The 17,135-nt window shown below is 34.7% G+C and overlaps 2 protein-coding genes and 1 long non-coding RNA gene across 24 annotated transcripts in view; 1 reads left to right on the top strand and 2 right to left on the bottom strand.

Annotated features, from left to right (window-relative positions):
• LOC143920959 (uncharacterized) overlaps positions 1 to 17,135 on the bottom strand; it is a 561,395-nt gene that overhangs the window by 218,115 nt on the left and 326,145 nt on the right. The gene's annotated exons all lie outside the window — the stretch shown is intronic.
• Marf1 (meiosis regulator and mRNA stability factor 1-like protein) lies at positions 269 to 15,699 on the top strand. 22 transcript variants are annotated; one of them, XM_077444677.1, is made up of 27 exons: positions 269 to 369; positions 688 to 806; positions 3,079 to 3,227; positions 3,307 to 3,450; positions 3,524 to 3,714; positions 3,791 to 3,911; positions 3,986 to 4,170; positions 6,800 to 6,879; positions 7,225 to 7,352; positions 7,429 to 7,579; positions 8,209 to 8,371; positions 8,445 to 8,574; positions 9,365 to 9,565; positions 11,027 to 11,230; positions 11,303 to 11,475; positions 11,557 to 11,729; positions 11,820 to 11,931; positions 12,003 to 12,108; positions 12,191 to 12,341; positions 12,416 to 12,582; positions 12,662 to 12,817; positions 12,895 to 13,107; positions 13,196 to 13,501; positions 13,593 to 13,740; positions 13,811 to 13,968; positions 14,105 to 14,222; positions 14,360 to 15,699. In XM_077444677.1, exons 2-27 carry the CDS (start codon positions 701 to 703, stop codon positions 14,398 to 14,400), a joined length of 3,975 nt encoding a protein of 1,324 aa, XP_077300803.1. In that variant the 5' UTR covers positions 269 to 369; positions 688 to 700; the 3' UTR covers positions 14,401 to 15,699. The 22 variants fall into 22 exon arrangements, with proteins under 22 accessions (XP_077300803.1, XP_077300808.1, XP_077300814.1 ...); XM_077444681.1 differs by having other exon boundaries at positions 279 to 369; positions 6,800 to 6,867; XM_077444679.1 differs by having other exon boundaries at positions 293 to 507.
• On the bottom strand, positions 15,692 to 16,984 carry ND-PDSW (NADH dehydrogenase (ubiquinone) PDSW subunit). Its single transcript, XM_077444699.1, has 4 exons — positions 16,777 to 16,984; positions 16,372 to 16,507; positions 16,160 to 16,296; positions 15,692 to 16,076 (listed from the first exon to the last, which is right to left on the bottom strand). The coding sequence occupies exons 1-4, from the start codon at positions 16,862 to 16,864 to the stop codon at positions 15,919 to 15,921; spliced, it is 519 nt and encodes a 172-aa protein (XP_077300825.1). The 5' UTR covers positions 16,865 to 16,984; the 3' UTR covers positions 15,692 to 15,918.

Here is a 17,135-nt window from a genome sequence, read left to right as displayed (position 1 = left end):
CGAAGTTGAAGTTGGAGTTGAATTATAAAAAAAATGCCCGAGCCAAAGTCTTGTTTTTTTTAACGACTCCACAGCCCTGATTTTAATTCAAATAGACAATGACCGTAGCGTGGTCGATGACTGTATTGTTCATCCTATTTTCATTATAAAATTTTAAAATGCAGATTTTATCAATAAATACATTGAAAATTAAAAGCAGCAATTTTAAAAGGAAGCAAAACCTAAATTGACTTTTTTCTGACAATTCACCATTACAATAGTTTTATGTACAGTGTCTTAGGCTGGCCAACCTGTAATAGCTTCGTGGCTGTCATCGCAGTCTGCGTTGTTTGCATAACGGACGTCGCTCTACTTGCCAGTTCTTTGCTTGTACACACTCTTTGCACACAATCGTTTCAAACATTCCAATCTGCACGCATGGCCCTCAAATTTCTATAAACAAAAACATTGTGTGACGACGCATCTACTGCATGTTTGTGTTGTCCTTTTGAAGGTTATCTCAAACAGGTCATCCGTTCCATATTGCTACTTCCTTCCTTCACAAACATACAATCCCATACATGCGCAATACATACATTCAATCCACATCACTATCCTCTACAATACAACACCACCTTGTATACATCGTTCACACGTCAACTATCCAGTAAACCCATTGGACTTAAATATATACATTTCGTATTACAGATTGTGTACAAATATGAGTGAATCAGAGGGCATCGATGACACGATTGAAAATTCTTCAATGACAAAAAAATTTAATTCTAAATTTAAATTTCCACCACCACCCAAAGTCAGCTTCTCAGGTAATTAGTCACGTTGTGTATGCTAATATTAAATCTATTTATAGTACCAGAAAATGAAAAGGCACGAGTACCTCAACAGTAAACAGATTCGCCTTGTAAAAGCACGGTTCTACTGTAGGGCTGCCATACGTCCCGGTTTATAGATCTGTCCACTAGTCAGTTGTCCCTGTATAATATTTATCTATAAACTAATAAGGAAAAACAAGTAAATGTGAGAATGAAAGGCGAAAGGACAGCAAGGGTTCAAGGAAAAGTGCGAATTTGGAATCTGCGGTTGGTTCACCGTATGACCTGCAATTACTTAATCGTATACACAACAACAGTCGCAGGGGCTAAAATCGTCATTACAAATTTCAATTTTTAAATGTATGCGACAAAATCCTGAATTTTTAAGACAAATAATAAATATAAAAATATCTTTCCCCCTATTGAATGAAAAAATTTACCATTTTGAAGTTAAGTTAATAATTGAAATATTTAATTTGACAGCAAATTACAAAAAAATTCATATATTTAGAATTTTTCAGTGAAACATCTTTCAGTAATCTTAAAATAATCAAAAGTTGTTTAATATTTTCAATGGTTCAAGCTTAGGATTTCAATTTTACCATTTATCGTTCAATTCCCATATGTCCCGGTCGACACCTCGACAATTATGGCAGTTCTGATTCTACTCTGATTTCCTTAAGTGCAGTTCTCATAACGGCTCCTCTTTCTGGTCGCTTTCCTCCTGTCTGAGGTTCGTGACTTTCCCATTTTTTAACTTCTATAATGCGGCCCATCATGATCCTCCAGCCCTCTTGACACTCAATAACCGTTTTCCCAGTGGTGGCCCTGACCTGATCACTCTATCTTGTTGGGGATCTTCCTCTTCATCTGCCTCCCTCACGCTTTCCAGAATGACCAATTTTTCCTGGTCTCGCCTCGTGATGGGCCCTAAGAACTGGAGGATACGCCTAAGACAACGGTTCCATATTGCAGAGCATCTTAACCTGAGTGCCCCGGTAGTATTTGTTCCGCGAGCAGCACTTTGATCTAACGCGTGCGAGTGAGATCGCGGTGAGGGAGAAAACCGATGTTAGTTAGCGTTTTGTCACCTATGCATATACAGAATAGCTGGCGACTGCCGATGAAGTACATATGTGTGTACGTAGCTGACAAACTCTACGAGTCGTAAACAATGTTTGCTGCGAATATACAGAGGTTACGATGCTCTACCATATTGGTTGAAATAGGAGTAATTTGTCTAGGGTAGCTTTTACATACTACTCACATGGTCACAGATGAGAAAGGATCTATTGAATAATCGAATCACCAACCAACAAACAAATAAAAAAGCATTATATATTTCACGCAATACAAATCGTTGATTCAGAAAGTCGACTTAGACTTAAGATGAACGAACATAAGTGTCACCATTGTGAGAACTGTACTCTCGAGAACCACAATTGGACGAAGTTAATAGTACCAATGGTGCTGAAGGTAAATGTTGAGAATCTCCTAGATGGAGATTCTCAAATAGAACCAACAAATGTATCCTTGAGTTGAAGATAAAAGATAAGATGTCTATCTGGACTGAATAGCTTTAAAATACTCTTAGTTTGGGTTACGTGGAATGGAAATGAGGAAGAGCGAAATCCTTAATATATTGAACTAATTAAGTTGAGGCAGTCACAAGATATTCTTGGTGACTGATCTTCGTATATACAAATCACAAGAATACTAAGAACTAATCATCAACAGTACCCCATCACAGTTTTAAGTATGCTAGATCTTGATCGGCAGTCTTGTAGAACGATTCAAGAAAGAAAGAGAAAATCTACTAAAGATATATAATACAACCTCAATTATCATAAAAATATCACTTTTCCTTTTAATAACGGAACAGACGTTGACTGTCCAGATGACCGCTTTTGAATGAACCACTCTTTGACTTAATTTCATAATTTTATGGACATATTCATTTTGTTATACATTATTCATAGAATCCGCTATTTTTGTGTACTATTTGTTTTGTTATATCAGGATAATTGAGGTTCTACTGCATATATTCATTTCCTTGGAGTTGAAATATTCAACTTATATGTAGTAAAAAATTTAATTTACAATATCTTAAGCAGAATTTAATATGTTATAAACAACAAACTTTGTTATAATATTTAAACATGCGTTTGTAAATTAATTTAAAAAAATGCAATCTCGGTGAAATGAGTATACGAAACGATTTAACAGCTCATTGATGATATTAAAAATATATTTACCATACTTGTAGATGAATCCAGTGGCTCGAGTGACGTTGAATTGGATGTATTACCAGAGACACCAAATCGGTCTAAATTATCCCATAGACATTATCAATCATCACAATCTTCGACTGATTTACCGCCTATTGGCTTCTTTTGGGATATCGAAAATTGCCAAGTAAACATCTGAAAATAACATAAAACATATGTATACATATATAAAAAGTAACACATTTATAAATGATTCATTTAAATAGGTACCAAAAAAATGTTCCGCCATAGCAGTAGTAGCCGCAATTAGAAATACTTTCTTAGTAGGAAGACGCGAAGTTGAGTTTGTCGTTGTTTGTGATACACGAAAGGAACAGCCGACACTACTTCAAGAATTGAACGATGCTCAGGTTTCATTCTTCGCTGCTATTTCAACTTGCAGAGTGATTTTTCAGTGAGTACAATGTGTTTCATTTGATTCAGATTAATCTACTTCATGTGTGCGGGACACAGAAAAATGCAGCTGATGAGAAATTACGACAATGCATGCGTCGCTATGCAGAACTTCACGCCAATGTCGTGCTCACTCCGAGAAAGTCGCAAACGCGCCCAGCTATACTCCTCATATCCGGAGATATAAATTTTGCTGCGGATCTCAGTGATTTTAGATACAGGTGTGAATTTAATGAAACAAATTGTAAATTGGTCGGATAATTTTATACGAATTGATGTGATGATGTGGCTTTTCAGGAAAAAAATGGAAGTGATTCTAGTACATATGACTAACACATCGCCAGCTTTAATGTCGTGCGCAACTCAACATCATTGTTTTACTAATCTTACAACGCGTCTTCCTAGAGTTAATATCAAGGTTATTTTTTATATCAATATTATTTTTATGAAATGTATCTACAAAATAAATATACTTTTTTTTTATTATATTAGCAAACTGATTCAACTTCGACTGATAGCCATAATGTAGATGTTAGTGGATTACCTGTTACTAACTGGACTTGGTCTACTTTGGCGAGACGACTAAAACAATTGGCCAGTAATCTTGGCGGGAAAGTTATTAGTATAAATCCTCCAAATGCTGTAGTACGCTTCCAGACAGTCCATCAAACTCTTAGGTTTGTATTTATAAATAAATATGTATGCCTCCTTAGAATTCATTGATGATATGTATATAATATGTCAGCCGATTTAGATAAATCTGGTAATAATACCAGGCTGTGGAGTCGCCCCAAAATTTACCAACTCTGACTTTATCTTATGATTTGATTCCGAATCCAACTTGAACAATTTTAGTAAGATCGACTTTACTTGCGAACGTATAAATTTGTTAATATTAAAAGTAGTAGCGATTTTCGAAATATAAAAAATTAAAGAATTTTAAAAAATCTCTAAAAATTGATATGCAACCCAATTTATTGAATTATTCGTAATGAAATAAAGTAAATACATTCATAGTGTATGTATAAATCAATTTAAGAGAATAATTATGAGAACAATCAATTTTGGCCGCAACACTTCAAAATGCGTGCAATTTAACGATTTTATTTATAATGTAATTTAAATTCATTATTTTTATAAAGAAATTATTAAATTTAAATTTATTAGTGGACTAGTTGACACACTGTTTGATTTTTAACGAATCTGACTTGTACTCTGCAGTCAGTGGCGTAACTATGGGGTGTCAAGACAAATCACTCACGGGCTTTACACTCAATGGCGTTACGCGCACGAAATTTCATTCACGCGACAACTGCCTCATGGCCATTACACTCACAGATAAATCACGCCCGTGACAGTTCACTCACGCGACATTTCGCTCACTGAATTATTAAAACAGCGTACAAAAACTTTATTTTTTTAGAATTTTTTAATTCTTCATATTAATAAGGATTTTCGTTCAGTTACAATTAATTTTTTAAATCAGGGAGTGAAATGCTATTTTAATAATTCAGCGATTGAAATTTCGCGTGAGTGATTTATCAGTGATTGTAATGACCGCGAGTGATTTGTCGCGTGAGTGATTTATCTGTGAGTGTAATGGCCGTGAGGCAGTTGTCGCTGAATTTCGTGCGTGTAACGCCATTGGGTGTAAAATCCGTGAGTGATTTGTCGCAGAACCGTAACTATGTACTATGACGAGGGGGTATGTGGTGCATGCGAGCCCTGAGGGTCGAGAGAAACTCTAATTATTAATACATATATTAAAAATATATAAGAAAATCAATTCACACAACTGAAAACAGTCAAAAAAATACTTGACGAACTTGCAATATTAACATGAAGAAGTTCAGAAAATGTCTTTAAAAGATGTGATTGCAGAATTTTAAAATTTGCATACAAGCTAGGAAGTTTATTTATTTCATTGAAAATAAAAATGGGGTAACTTTTGCATGTAGGCCAAATTTTTCTATTTACGCTACCGTCCACAGCACTGGTTATTACTACACTTTTATTTTTCAGTATTTTAATCAAGTTTATAACTTTTCAAATGTATAAAAGTTGTAAGTTTTGACTTTAATTTCAATTCCCGTATCAATTTCTTTCCAAAACCGTTAATTTAAATGTCAAATAGCAAAATATTAGTAAAAAATAAAACGTAAAGGAACTTGCAATTGAAAGACAGTAAAATGGAGTACAATTGTGAAGAATTATCATTTTTATAATCAAAGGAGTGTTTCGTAGAAGTACAAGCGCTCCTCGGAAATAATACTCACACACATGCGGCTATAGACTGTACGATAGAGATATAGCACCTGACCAGCCACCACTGGTGGTGGAGAATTTAAAGGGATGAAAGGAAAACCGCAAGGAAGATAGGTAGACGAAATTAGTAAAATGTGTGGGGTGAGATGGGTGAGAGTTCCGCAAAATGGAGATGTCTTCTTGAGAGATGATCATTATCAGTCACCGAATCGAACCAAATCAAACATTGCCCTGATTAATTTGATCTTGCGGACTTATCACCATATAGTGTCAAAATGATGCGTTATTAAAATTTTCATTTTCACTATTCACGCCACTTTTCCGAAAGCTTTATTTAAGTTGAACATATCTAGCTACACACGTTTGTCGAGTTCTGACTTGAGTGTGTATTGTTTATCAAAACTTACCTACTATTAAATTCAATAATATACATAGTCGTATTGTGATAATAATTTAAAATCAAATTTAATACTTTTTTATTATTGTATTGTTATTTCTCTCGATACTATTGGTATTATATTCAAGGGAATTTTTCGCTCTATGGATTAAAAAGTATACAATGCGATTTGAACTGGTTTATATTTGTGGAGTTCGTAATTCGATTTATTTTCGCCGTCGGTAGTATCTGTTGGATGTAGGATTTTATATATCGCCAATTTGCATTTGATATTTAGTTCCGGCAGCACGCATCACAGGTTAAAATAGTTCTGCTCACGGGTTTTTGAGCAGTACGTGATGCAGCCGCTTGGAAATTTAAATTCAAATCTATACCTCGATTTAGTTTATAATTGAAATTTATTTACCGCCGCATTGTGTTTGTTCAATATTAAATTATTATTGTAACTTTTTTTTTTTTCAATTGACTTTAAACGCTAAATTTTAAAATTACAATTTATCATCTAATTGTAAAATGATGTTAAACTTCAATTACTTCAAAGAAAGGTATGCTGTTTTTGTATATTTATTTTTATTTTATTTTTTTAATGATGTTTGTTAAATTCGCTTTTAACTTCTGATATATATTTTTTTGAATTTTCACAGGGCTATTAAAAGAATGAACGGAGAAGATGTCTTCGGACAGAAAATACGAGTGGTTCCCTCAATAAAAAGTTATTATAATGGTATTTTTAAATATAATTTTTTTAAATTGTCAAAATAATATACATACATACATATGAATTGAAAATTATTTCAGCAATCTGAAATATTTTTCCGTACAATGATGATGAAGTTTATATAGCAACAATAATTTTATAAATTATTTAAGATATGCTTATATATTTAGATTAAATTTTTCATTTAATTCAAATTGTAAAACTAATGGCGTAGTATTAAATTTGATACACTCTAAATTCATATTGAATTGTATACATAATTTAAACAACCTCCAATTTCAACTTGTGATAATATTCTTAATTGAGCTTTTATTAAATTTTGTAATGTAAGACGGTTTCAATTTATTTCAGGTGTTAGATCTTCAAGCGATGAAGGCTATCAGACCGGAAATGGACGATCGACGAGTGCTCCAATAGCTCCCATACACCCGATGCCTCCGATGCCGACATTTACTCCGCAAACTCAAAATTCTAACAAAGTAATGCGGGAACAACTTGCATTGTGTGGTTTAAATTAAAATTTTCTTTATTATAAATAAACTAAATATATTTCAGCCACTGTCCAATCGATCATGGAACGCCGGACACTTGGTCAACTTCCGCTCGGAAGACAATATAGACAATAAAAGCATTCAACGTCCCACACCGCGCACACCACTCGGCTATCGGAGTATCAGAGGAACACACGGAAATCGTAAATCATTCAGTAAGTACTTAACCCTTTGCCCGCGGCAATAAATATAGCGAACAAGCCCTGTACGCAGCACCTTTTTTACGAATTTGGCAATCGAGTTTTCGACCTTAAATACATATTTTAATATTTACTCAAGTAACCAGATATGTTAATTAACACATAAAGTATTATTTTAAACAATAAAATACAAAATATATCTCGTAGTTTTGGCTTAATTGTCAAATAATCATTCTTCATACAATTGAGACGTATCGTCGCCATTGTTCAACAGACGTGACGTCACATAAACGAGGTTTCAGTATGGTTCCACAAAAAACTAATTTTGACTGGTATATATTCATTTTAAGCAAATTGAATAGATGGCATTCAACTCTCAGTAATATATTCAACCAATTTTGAACCTTAAAACAGTTGAAATAGGCCCACATAAGGTTCAAAATCCCGTGCAAAGTTCAGAAATTCTATGGAAGACAGCCGCGCTACAGACTTGTCGCGCAAAGCTTCCATAGAAGACAGCCGCGGGCAAACGATTAAAAACATTTGAAAACATTAAATTCATTATCACACTTTTATTATTTCATTTGTTTCGAAGCTCGTAGTTACTTTATTTATTCAATTCGTTTTTTTTTTTTATTTCTCAGATGGCTACCCAGATCAATCTTCTATTCATCAAATATCACCATCACCCTCGCCAGTACCGTCCATATCACCCGCCGCATCCGTCACTCCATCACCATCACCCAGTCCCACCATGCTAGACGCGAATAATTGGAATGTATCCGAACATAGCACTAGTGAACATAGGTATGATACTTGCCGACAATTAAATCAATCCTTGTTCGAATCAAACCGCTACATTATATGCATATTTTTGCAGCGATGCTCGTTCAGGATCTCCACCCACCGGTCCCATGTATGTCGATATCACCGTTACGAATTTAGAACACTCTGCTGATCCGTTGGAAGTGCGCAATATGCTGCATCGTATCTTCAGCGAACATGTCCCAGTGAGTATTATTGATCACATTGTGTACACAAAGTGTAATGTGTTGCCTTTAAATTTAAACAATCAGCCGAGTGGACTAGTGATTAGCATAGTATGCTTTCTAGCATAGTCTTCACGGGTTGGAGTCCCGCTGCAAGCCAGACCTTGGTTTGTGACTCCAGGTCGATCGTTTCTTACCAGAGTTTGACAATTTTTCTGATGTACCCTTTATAAAGTTTTTATTTATACAAGTATACACCTATTTTTATTTTTAAATTATATGCAGCGATAAACAATTATGTTTATACCAGTATCGTAGAGACATGTGCATATATGGACGAATTCAATAGTATTAATATTCGAGAAATGCATATATTTTACAGAGTAGGTAGCATATATTTATAATATAACCAGCAGCGTGGAGTATTGGTTAGCAAAGTATGCTTTCGAGCATAGTGGTTACGGGTTCGAGTCCCACTAGAGTCCCGCTGCCTGCCAGACCGTAGTTTATGACTCCAGGTCGATCGTTTCTTATTAGAGTTTGCCAATTTTTCAGATTTTCGTTGAAACAGTTCTTATAAAATTGGCATCTCCTTCCCACCTCTCTTGCTAATCTCAAGCTATTCAGCGTCTTAAGGTTCGCTAATTTGATTATAAGAAAGCTGCAAAAATTTCTCCATAGATGTCACTGTGGATGTTTGTATGAGTTCGCGTTGTATAAAATGCTTATGTATATTGACTATTGTGTTTGTGTAAGTGCACTCGTCGCTTTGGAGCGATCTGTAAAGGCTAAATAAAATATAAAATTTTAGGTTCTGGATGTTAGCATCCGTGGAGCGGCTGAAACTCTGTGGGCTCGAGTGAGGGTGTGCGGAACTGGAGCCGCACAGTTAGCAGTCGCACGTTTACATCGCCGTCGAGTCGCTGGTCGACGCTTGCTCTTATCTCTTGCTCCACCGCCGGCTCCGACGTCGTTGCCGCTCCTTCGACTACAAGTGGCATCTTTGCTTCAGGTATTTTGACACGAGTCCAGCGCATTTTAAGTGTTAGATTACACTGAGCAACAAAAAGTTAGTACCGGAGCGAAGGCTAAACAATATTTACCAGGTTTTACCCATTGAATTCGAATATGACAACGAATTTTGTTGACCTGTTATCATATGAGATATGAGCGTTTAAAAATATAATTTGAAAATAGTTTTTACAGTTTTTTTTAGCTTTTGTGGTCTTTAACGCAAAATCTAGTATTGCTGTCACACATGTAAGTATTTAAATCAATAGTCAGATGTTTTTTCTATAGATTTTGATTTTCTATTTCTTTAAAATACGTATAATTAATTATCTAGCGAATTTTAAAAGTCAAAAATATATATTTTTTCGTAATACTATGATTTAATTTCGCTAGTTTTTCACTTTACCATGTTTATAAGGATTGTTTTTCAATCTCAATATTTTTTTATTTTATCTCAATGTAATAATTCGAGCAGTAAAGATTTTAAATTACAATATGTACTTTTCTAGGTTCATCGGTCGCTTGCCTATCCTTTGTGGGTGAGCGAGCGTAGTAAGATTTTTTTTCTATTAATTTTGATTTTTTATTGCTTTGAAATAATTATGTATTTATTTAGCTAATTTCAAAAATCAAAAATATACACTTTTTTTGTTTACACATTTTTTTCTCGTATTATTAGGCATTTATTAGGCCAGTTTTGTATTTTACTACGTTCACAATAATTTTTCTTCTATCTAAACATACTATTTTGCACAGTAAATGATTTTAAAATCGAGTTAAAAAAAATGCCATTTTGGAAGACCATATGCATGGTTAAAAATTCACTAAATAATTATTTTTGCAATGAAAGTATTTTAAAGCAATAAAAAATCAAAATCAATAGAAAAAACATCTGACTTTTGGGTAAGAGACCGCAAAAGCCAAAAACCTGTAAAAATTGCGCATTTCTTTAAACATTCATATCTCAAAAATAAGTGCAAATCAACAAAAATCATTATCATGTGAGCCGTTATATTTGAAAATGGCATAAGTCCACATTTCTTCATTTCGAGAAATATTTCGCAAAACATTAAATATAATTTTTTGCGTTCAACAAGATTAAAAAATACTTGTGGCCTGTAATATGTACGTTCATTTTGCATTTCCGACATTCTGGACATATCGAATTAAAAAAAGTGATTTTTGAATTAAGTCAAACAAAAATAGTGTTTTTGGAACTGAATTCCGCCACATTCAAATATAACAGCTCATATTCGAATTCAACGGGTCAAACTTAGTAAAGATTGTTTAGTCTCAGCTCTAGTAACTAAAAAACCGTGATTTTTGGTTGCTCAGAGTTATTAATTCATAGGAATCGGATCCTAAAAAGGATAGATTCTCTTCCGTCACAATTCAAAAATTCATACAATATTGTGACAATTAATTTGATCCGGTAATGTGATTTTAAAATTGAAATTTGCAGACTGCTCCTGACCAACAGTTGCCATTGTTTCGATTGCGTGAGCTGTACGCTACTAAACACGGACGAGCTTTGCCCGCCGCCGAAGTAGCTCGCCTCAGAGATACGTGTCAGCTTGTGGATAGCCCTCGAGGACGATCCGTCAAATTAATCAAACCACCGCCGGTTCATCCATATCCAACGCAACCTCAGTTCCAAAATCAAGAGGTTGTTTAATTGTTGCAAAAAGCTTCCGCTCTCGATACGACATTCATTTCATTTAATGTGTGTGAATTTCAGTGGTGGAACGATTCTGACGTGTGCAAAATACACGGTGGTCCGAACACGGAAGAAGGCGACGAGGTTGTCATCGGAGGTGCTGGTCTTCTCCCTGTGTATATCGAATTGCCGCTTTTATCTCACCGTTTGAATTTAATGTTGAACGAACACGGTGGAGGCTTACTCTTACATTGGTATGATAGTTTATGTTCGTTGTTTGTATGTAGTGTAGTTTCTATTGTGCTATTTCACCGATTGGTTCGTTTTATTTGCAGCTTTCCGCACTGTTACCAAGCTCAATTCGGGGAATCTCTAATTGTCGATCCAAACAGAGGTGTTCCGTTGGAGCATCTTATAGCTTGTATTCGGAATGTACTTCTGCGAAGCTTATCGCCGCCCAGAGCACGAAAAATAATCATAGGTTCACCGTCTACTTGTAACACTGATGGTAATTTTGTATTGATTTTTATAAACGCTATGCTTTTTGCAAGTGAAAATGTTATATTTATCGTTGTACTCTTTCGTTGGATTTAAACAGGTAGTAGTGAAGAAGAAGTGCCCAGTTCTTTGTTGTCATTGAGAACTCTTTTAGCGCGCGAGCTTCATGATCTGCTCCGAACGGTTCCACGTTGCCAAATGCCATTCAGCAGGTATGTTTTTCTACCCGCCTATCATAATTTTCATTTAAAACTTTTACTTACATTATTTTATTTTTTGTTAGATTAATACCTAGCTATCATTTACATTTTGGTCGTCAATGCCGAGTTGCTGATTATGGTTTTACACGCTTAGCAGATTTATTAGATTCTCTTAATCACACCGTACAAGTCAGTTCCATTATTTAACATTCGCATTAACCGATAATAGCATATGAAAGATTTTCTATTTATTTACTATTGTGAAATTCAGGTTATGGGAGAGGGCTCTACGCGTGTAATAACTCTGAGTCATTCGGCACAAATGAAAAGATTCACCGCCGATTTGTTGAAAGTTCTTCGCGCACAACCGGATAAATCTCTAATCCTGCAAAATCTTCCAGATCTATATCAACGTTGTCTCGGTCAGTTCCGTCCAGTATATATATATATATTTTCAGCAGTCAAATGCGTATATTTAAATGTGAAATATCTTCAGGTAGAGAATTCGAGGCCGTCGAATACGGCGCTTGCAGACTTGAAGATCTCATCAACAACGTCCCGCGATACTGTGTTGCGTTCGGGCCTGAAGAGGGACGTATAAATCTGCCGAGACACCGGCAGACTCCCGACGAAGTCGCTCGCATGCGACATTTCGCCTCTCAGGTTCAACTCTTAAATTATGACGCATTAAAAAAAAAAAATCACAATTCATAGTTTTAATTTGTTTCCAATATGTAAATAGGCTGCTGAGCTTTTGCGTCATGCACCAAACTGTAGACTTGAATTGTCTAGATTTGTTCCTGCGTATCATACGCATTTTGGTAGACAGCTTCGAGTCGCACATTACGGTCTCCCTAAAGTACAGGATTTGTTTCACGCAATTCCTGATACTGTTGAGGTGAGATGATTGATTATATATATGTATGTAACGACAAGTATGCTTGCGATGATGTGCTAATTTGTCTCGTCTTGTAGATGTGGGTTAACGAGGAAGGAGAGCGCGTCGTTGCTTTGCGTGCCGATGCAGCACGTCGAGTACTCGGAACACAGCTTGCAGCGCTTCCTCTTCCTCTGTCTCTTGCTAGCTTGCCTCACACTTATAAATCGGTATACGGGCATGCTTTGCTTCCGTCTGCTTATGGGTGCTCTGATTTGATAACCTTATTGCGAATAGTGCCAGATATACAAGTACTTTATCATCCTTTCTTTTTTATGTCATTTATCTATTATTGTATGTTTTATGATTGGCCAATTTGAATTTTTACTCGTTGTGAAGGTTATCGAAGGACGCGGAGAAGGTGGAGCATTGGTGGTTCACAATCCCAACTGGATGGGTGAACCCAAACAATCTAAGTTTGAACGCGATCAGCAATCCATGGATCTAAACACGGTTAAAATATTGCCGAAGGATGAGCAGTCGAAGAGTTGGGTGTCGTCGGCGTTGTTCGCTTACTCGGCATTGGCAAGCGATCGGTGCGTTTCCAACGGAGGTTCACAGTTGTTGCAGTTTCAAAAAGATTTCAACGATTCGGCAGGTTATGATCCTCCGCTCAAGTTACTCGAACAGAAAAATTGTATTAAGGTAATTGTGAATTGTTTTTTTTTTTTTTCTATTTTTTTTTTTTGTCGGTGTAACGAATGAGTGAGATTGAATATTGAGTATTGAATTTTAGCTTTCGAATGGATGTGTACTGCTTTCACCTCTGTGGCGTTGTATAGGCCGACTCGTTAGTCTTCAAAAGGAAAGTGCTCTATTGCCGATAGAGTTGGCTAATTTGTACCAACAGCATTTTATTCAGCAATTGCCTTACCAAGAATTAGGTATGAATTGTATTAAAAGGAAGACTTGAAATAATTTTTTAAAAATTAAATAACTTAAATCAAATTTTAGGATTTTCGACGGTTAAATCTTTAATTGACTTCTTTTATGAAATATGGGAAAAAACGCCAAACGGTCACATACGAGTTCGTCCAGAATTTTCAAACCTCATTTCAGCGGACAATAATTCGCAATTAGAATTACTGCCAAGCACTCCACCAGGGCAAAAGGTTATCTCTATAATTCTTTCAAAATTTCGCTACACACAACACAAATCTGATTTCGCCCGATACACATGTACAATAAATTTGTCTAATATTTAATTTAAATTTGCCACTTATGATGTATATTATGTTTTTATATCAGAGCGGCGTTTGGTCCACACCACCAGCAGTGCCTTGTGGTCCGTGGAAGATGTCACCAGCGCCACCAGCTCCCAGCATGCTTCCGCTACCGGCGCCACAATTATTAGGCCCAACAAAACGTAAGATGATTGAATATTATGTGTAAATAATTCTGAGTATTCATGTTTGTTTGTGTTGAAACTACCCTCATAGAAATCTGATGAGGTATGAATGTACATATTATCTAACGGGTGCATTAAATGTTTTTGTTTCACAGGCAGGGTACGTCTTGCAGCACAATTCGACTCGCCGACGTAAATATCCATCCAAAGATTCTAAAGCACAAATTATATACTTAATATATTGGGGTACACCAAATATTCAGACTGATCTCATTATAATATGCAGCTATTTCAATCATTTGGTCTCGCTGCATACATATATGTATGCCTGACTATTTATACTGCATGTTAGATTAATTGTTTGTTTTTTTTTTTTACCAGCTAGGTATAATCGTCGTGTATGAATTGTGTAATTGTTCAATTAATTTTACCAAATTCAACTGTGTGTTGTATAATTATTTCGGTATTCACCCCTCATGGTATTGTCGATGGAGACACTCTACTTATTTATTGTACAATGATTATATTGTGATAAACAGTTATGTCAGTGCGATAACAACCAAATTGTGTAAAATCTTTAGGCGGTAGTTAGTGTAATTTTAGAATTGTGTTCTTTTTCGGCTCAAAGCCAAATGTTTTAACATTTTTACCTCTGATAATTTCTGTGATCAAATAGCTGTGTAATATTGTATTTGTAATGTAATTGTAATGAATTTAAAATGTACTTAAGAGAAAAGTATTTTATACTAAATGTTATTTAAAAAAAAAAAAGTATAAATGCGAAACTCACAATTTTATAAATCGTGTGATGTTCATGAACAGAATAATAATTGTGTAATGTAGTAATGTACTTAAATTTGTTTTATAATGCTTTTAAGCAGATGACCAATACAATATTGATAATTAAACCAATTCTCTCGAAATAATTATATTCACAATGAGATTATAATATTCTCTATATTATGTTTTACATTCTTTTTGGTTTATTCTCCATCAGATAGTTATTTATTTATGAATAATAAAAAATAAAGACGTTTCGAAAATTCCCATAAGGAGAACATTGTATTATTACATTACATTCCTTAAAAGCACTTAAATTTATTTGTTCTTTCGTGTATTTTCTTTGTAAAGTATATATTTAGAAGAAACAAACTATTTTTGTAAAAAAATAATGTGGACTTCAAACAAAAGAAAAACAATCTCAGTAATGTTGCCATTACATTTCAATCAATTATACGAAAATGCATCTTTTATTTTATAAAATACATTTCCAATATTAACTTTAAGTAAATGTATTATGTGAGATATTATTTCAAATTGTAGTAATGTGTTTGTCTAATTGCATGTTTTAGTTAATAAGGAGTTTTATCAGTTTCACCAGCATTTCTTTATTTAAAATATGTAACAAATTTTACCCACAAAACTTATTACAAATTTTAAATTTTGTACTTTTTCTATATATATTCGTCAAAATAAAAATTGTTTTACAGGGAGTAAAAATATAGACTTATTTACAACACATTTCCCAGCATACTTCCTCTCGTAAAGGTTCAAATAAAAAATCCATTTCTTTTTAAATAATCTATTATTTACAACCAAGCTTTTTCAAAATGATTATTCTATATCAGTATAAAGAAAGTTATGTTTCATGAATCGTGAAATTAGAGCAAATTGAAAAGAAAAATCAATTATGTTCCAATGGAAAAATTTGAAACTATTCGAAACCCTCTTCTTTGGGTTTCTCGATCGGGAAACCATTATCATCGACTTTCATTCCTGTACCGACCGGTCCGTGGCGCCGTTCCCAGATCATTCGGTGCTTTTGTTTCATATAAGCTTTCGGGGCATCATAGTATGCGCCAAGATCTCCATCTGAACATATTGGATTATTTGAGAAAGTCCATTTATTTAATTACAATCGAAACTAGTTGATCTAAAATACACATTAAACTTACGTTTGGTAAACCAATTTTCTTCAGCTAACTTATATTGTTGAATAACATCAGAACAACGTTCCACATCAGGACTTTCATACATTGCGCAAGCTTCCATTCTCTGTCTTAGAATACTTAAAATCTCATTATCGACTAGCCTGTAAATTGAATAAAAATATGTATATGAAATAAATGATTACCAAAAAAAAAAAACATTAAAATGATGTACGTACTTATCTCTTTTGTATTGATAAGTAGCTTCAAATTCGCAAACTGGATCATCAGTATAACAATTGTCAACCGTGGGCACACGACGGTACTGACGATGATACCATGGATATTGTTGACGATTGGGTACTACCACTTTTTCTAAAAAATTAAATTTCATTTCACATTTCAAAACCGATTTGTATGAAAATAATAATAAACATTAGCGGTATTAGATATTTGTTTACGAAGATTTGAATTATGTAATAAGTGATGTTTAGAAAAAGGGTTAGATTTCACGTGTTGGTTGCTAGAGATTAATGAATTCTCATTTATGGAGTAAGGAATGTCTTGAGAAATTGCAGGGTCAGGAGGGGGCAGTTATATAGGCACGGTTCGGGAAATAGAAGTAATAAAACGAGAATAATTACCCCGGAACCATGTGACAGGGGCATCGATAGTCCTGTATAGAGCTGACGCGAATGCCTCGACGATATTTCTCGGGGGTTCTTCGGCCATTTTGACCAGATTCTTACGAATGAGCGATCGTCTACCCCTCACTAATGTACTGACACTCTTCACGGAGTGACAGATAGCGATAATCGCTCAGTATATGGCCATTATCCGTTGACCTGAAATGATTTCGTAAAATGAAACGCTGCCGTTGCTGGCCATTCTGTAGTTATTAACCACTTGAATTTGTGAAATACGGTAAAAACAAATGTCTAAATAAAACATTACTATCAGTAATAGCTAGAACTTCTGAATCAAAAGTATTCCTAAAAGGATC

This window comes from Arctopsyche grandis, chromosome 13, assembly GCF_051622035.1.
Source record: "Arctopsyche grandis isolate Sample6627 chromosome 13, ASM5162203v2, whole genome shotgun sequence".
NCBI classification, from domain to species: Eukaryota; Metazoa; Arthropoda; class Insecta; order Trichoptera; family Hydropsychidae; genus Arctopsyche; species Arctopsyche grandis.
This window is presented reverse-complemented; position numbering and strand designations above follow the sequence as displayed.